The 4,591-nt window shown below is 36.7% G+C and overlaps 1 protein-coding gene across 1 annotated transcript; it reads right to left on the bottom strand.

Moving 5' to 3' along the window:
- Positions 1 to 4,111, bottom strand: LOC128243581 (uncharacterized). Its single transcript, XM_052961431.1, has 3 exons — positions 4,067 to 4,111; positions 2,877 to 3,780; positions 1 to 1,554 (listed from the first exon to the last, which is right to left on the bottom strand). Exons 2-3 carry the CDS (start codon positions 3,643 to 3,645, stop codon positions 728 to 730), a joined length of 1,596 nt encoding a protein of 531 aa, XP_052817391.1. The 5' UTR covers positions 3,646 to 3,780; positions 4,067 to 4,111; the 3' UTR covers positions 1 to 727.
- Positions 4,112 to 4,591: the final 480 nt, after the last annotated feature.

The raw sequence follows: 4,591 nt of genomic DNA, 5'->3' as shown, positions 1-4,591 counted from the left end.
ACAGGCCATTGTCTTTTTTATTGATTATTGCTTAATATAAATATAGACGTTTATTAAGACCAAATCACAAGTACATCGAAACATTAAGAACTTAGAGTTATTCTTTAACATAAATACAGAGCCCAATCAGCTAACATATATTTACCGGATTTCTCAACCGACACTTCAAGATTTGTTTATAAACATTTTTTTATTTAAAATGTTTAAGTAAAATCTTTTCAGGACATGGTTAAATGAAGAAATATTACATACAATTTTAATAAAAAGGCAATATCACTTTTGCGTCTCAAGATACGTAAATACTCAAAAAATATAAAAACATTTTATTAGATACCTTAAATTTGAAGGTATGAAATCATTTTATCATTTTTTCTATTCAAATGGAAGCTGGATTTACACTTGAAAATTTCCATTGACAACATCCTTTATAGTTACTTGAAAAAATGTTATGATAATACTACAATATTTACACTAATTTGTTTTTCTATTTCTTGCTAAACATAACTGCAAAATACACTTAATATTTATTCGATATATTGTACATGTCATTTAATATAAATGGTTATTCGGTTTGATAACACAAGTTTACAAAAAAAACAAATCAAAACCGCAAGCTGAAATTGTAAAATAAATGTTTTTGCATTTACTTTTCAGTTGTTTAAAGATAATTTAATGCATGGTAATTTTTTCCTAAGAAACAACAATCATGACTAAGAAAGAAACACTGTCAGTTTGCATTAAATACCTTCAGTGAGTCACCATTAAACATCCCAACAACTATGGCACGTTTGTCAGGACAGAATAACACAGAGTAAGGTTTGGTCAGTCCGTCCTTCCGTCCCAGTATTTCCGCCATCTTTCCGTCCCTCTCCGTTAGCAGTATCACGCTCTGACAGCGATTCCCACACACGAGCAGCTGACCCGGACCTACCGCCACCACGGATTTGGGATATTCGAGCTTCTTGTAACTGTACTCTCGTAGCACCTTCCCGTCTAGAGACAGCTGAAGGACGGTGTGGGCAGTGCTGTCAGACACGTACAGGGTCGGTGGTGTGGAAGCTGACACAGTCAGATATATTGGGCATTGGAAAATTTGTCTTTCATCAACTGTTTTAAATGTACTTAAAATATGACCATCCAATGCCATCACCTCAATACTCGGGTTTGATGAGTAAGACACGTATAATCTATTGCTGTTATACGCAATACCACGACAGTCAGGTGATACTTTAATTTCCCTTCCAAGAGACAACTGTCCTCCTTTCGTAGACAGGAACTGAATTATGGATTTTTTCTGAAGGGTGACGGCGGCCTGGTCATCAGGAAGCGCACACACGTCCCAGGGCTGGACTGGCAGTTCGAGTCGGGACGTGACGGTGCGGGTGGTGGCGTCCAACAGTTTGGCACAGCTGTTACCGTTGTCAGTCAGAAGGAAGATACCGGGAGACAGCAGTGCGAGGCCGGTTATAAGGCAGGTTCCCCGGTCTTGTGGCGTTTTGACGTTGATGTCTACTCCATTCTTCCATGTGACAGTAGAGAGGTCAGGAACTGGAACTGAATACAATAGTGGACTACATTATTTTTTTTCACTTTCGTCTTATAAACTTAAATGCGACAATGGTTTTAACTTTTTTTAAAAAGGTGCAGCTTCAATTGTAAGTGTTTTGTTTTCAATGAGAAAATTTAGATTAAACAAACAAGACACGGACACCCGGTAATAAATATAAATGATAAAGAGGTGTTTTTGGTTTTAGTGTAATATACAATAAAATTCACCGAGCGAGCACCAAAAGCTATATTTGACAAGTTGAGTTATAATCATTTTAATGTTCCCGTCATAAGTACGCATGCAAACAAATTCAATGTACAATTTTTTCCCGTATATCTTACGAACACATTATTAACACGTCTTTTCTGTCAGTTTGATATTTTAGCCAAATTATTGTGACAAGATTTACCCCAGGGATAAATAAGTGCACATAAGCGCAAACAAGCATTATTTTGTTTTCTTTCGGAGACAAATTTGCCTTAACCCAGCGTGTGTTTCTATATTGGGGATCTTAATTCGAATATTCGACATAAAACAATAAAAGTAACGCATTGATATATAAAAAGAAATCTGTCGAAATGTTTTGGCAAATTATTTATAACTTTTGTTTTTTATTGAAAATATTTACTTTTCCCAATTGTCATATAAACTCGTCAAAAACATACCCAAGGCCAAATGTGCATCCCGTTGATATGTTTGCCCCGGGTGAAAATTTTGGGCATATAAGACACAGCACTAAAAATGGGCATTACCATTACCTTGAGTCAGCTGATCACCTTTTTAAAACAATAAAAATAGTCATAAAGATAGTATTTCGAACAGAAAAATACATATATAAATCAAAGTTCCTTTTGGTTTAGATGGAAAAGGTCGGAGTGTTGTGAAGACCTTGAAATATATTTAAATGACACTGTAAAAATTGTTTATACAAATACGCTTATGTACAGTAAGCCCAATAACTATGGATTTTATGATAAATTCCAAGTTATACCGAATGGGAAAAACAGGCTGCGTTGGCATTCGCGTCGATGCCGATTTATATTTCTTTACAGTGTACTTGCAGTGTACTTGCAACCAGGCGGGTTTACCGAATTGATTGCAGAAAAAAACGTATTCATGATCAGAAATTTTGGATTAAAACTTTTCGTTTAGTTTAAGTTAAACTTCTGTGCCATGACTTAAGTAATAGCTTTGGCCATTATGAACAAGAACTCAATATAAGCACAAATTATTGAGATATTACTTAGAATTTTACTCAAATAACTACAACGCTATCCTTTTAAGAGTCAAGTGATACTTAAACATGTAAAGTGATTTTTAAACATACTATTCTTTTGAAACTCTCCCGCAACGTCAAGTGTTCCAAGGCCCATTTTCGATCCCAGTAGCCGCTCCGTGCCCGCGTCCTTAGTGAACCGGTACTTCCGGGCGTTCATCCTATCAGCCATCTTCTCCATATTGTCATTAATTCCCCGTAGCTCCTTCATGCCTCGCCTTGCCGTAACATATCGCTGGTTCACAGAGACGTCACCGGAAGTCAGTTCCGCCCTTATGGCCTCAAGTCGGGTTTTCATCAACTCACAATCGGTCTTAAGTGCAGTCAGCGCGTTCTCATCCTCGGTCTTGACCTTCTCGATGTTGTCGAGCAACTCCTTCTCGCACCTGTCCAGGTATGTGTTTATTTCTACACGGAACTTCCTCAGTTTATCTATCTCAACTTTAGACTGGTTTTCAACATTACCAAAAATCTCCTTGACGTTACTAACGAGCCCGGATAAAAGATCTTCAGCTCGATTAATTGATGGTTCGAGCTCTCTAAATTCATTTCCAATGACAAATTCTTTAGCCACATCAGCGATGTAGTCAACTTTACAGCTGCGATGGTCGAGTACGACACAGTCGCCACAGCCAAGGTCTCCGTGGGTCGGGCAATAAAACTTTATCATCTCCTGCGGGTGGTGGTTACAATAATCCGTGTCGGCGATAGCTGATTTCTTCGTTGTCGGGTAGAAGGAGGGCATCCTATCTTTTGATAGCAAAATGTGGTTCCTTAACATCTTCAATCTCTTATGGTATTCGACACAGGGAGCGCACATTTACTCCTCGCAGGTCTGACAGAAGCCCTGGGCCACAGCGCGTTTACCCCCTTCTCCACACGGCTGGCAGTAGACCGTGGCATCAGCTGAACGCTTGTCAAGGTCAGGGTCACGCTTCTTTCCGGGTACTTCCATCTATTTAAACAACCAAATGATTCACTTTTATAAGCTAACTGTTTTATTCAAGTGAAAACGTACAGATTCAGTTCAATCACGTGAAATAACTGACCTTAGGACAAACATAAACTGTCTTGTCTATACGAATCATTTTCAAAACGAAAGTAGTGATCGATGTTCTAATTTAGAATAGCATTAGAGATCGTTCAAATGTGCTACTTTACTATTTTTATCACACAACATCTTGCTTTTAATGTCGCTTATATCAATCATTTTTCAATAAAGTAATTAACGTAATATTTACCTTTATTTTGTTGATCTTTAAAACCAACAAGGAAGTAAATTCATTTTATCCACTGCGCATGTTTATAGATAACCTTTGTATCGATCCACGAAGTTTAAACGTTTGTAAACATGCGATTTAATGTGACACTCTTATTCAAAATCAATACATACACATGTATAACAAACATAAATTTTAACTGACAAACCTTTAACTTCTTACTAAATAATGCAGATATGGAAAATTTTATCTGCTGATAACCTTAATTAAAGGGCGGAGAGGGCTAAAATATTAAATGATTGGTGAATGCTTTAATATTTTTCTGTGGTCTCATAAGGTAGAACTACCGTGTTTTATTCTCATTTCTTTCAAATTAAACCCGATAACCATCATAATAACCATCTTTTTTTCTTACATTTTTCATATTTTTTGGAATTTTAAAACAATATTATTAATTATGGTCCATCTTATTTGGGAGTAAGAGTACTACAGACTCAAGGTATTCACATCAAAAGGACTCCTGACCTTATTAACCAATTATAATGT

Source organism: Mya arenaria, chromosome 8 (genome assembly GCF_026914265.1).
Source record: "Mya arenaria isolate MELC-2E11 chromosome 8, ASM2691426v1".
NCBI classification, from domain to species: Eukaryota; Metazoa; Mollusca; class Bivalvia; order Myida; family Myidae; genus Mya; species Mya arenaria.
Note: the sequence above shows the minus strand (reverse complement) of the source record. Positions and strands in the feature narration are given on the sequence as shown.

Excerpts from the sequence above, each read along its gene's own strand:
- LOC128243581 (XM_052961431.1), bottom strand. The coding sequence starts at position 3,645 with ATGTGCGCTCCCTGTGTCGAATACCATAAGAGATTGAAGATGTTAAGG. Across the intron at positions 1,555-2,876 it reads GGGAGAGTTTCAAAAGAATA|TTCCAGTTCCTGACCTCTCT; the intron begins GTATGTTTAAAA and ends TATTGTATTCAG.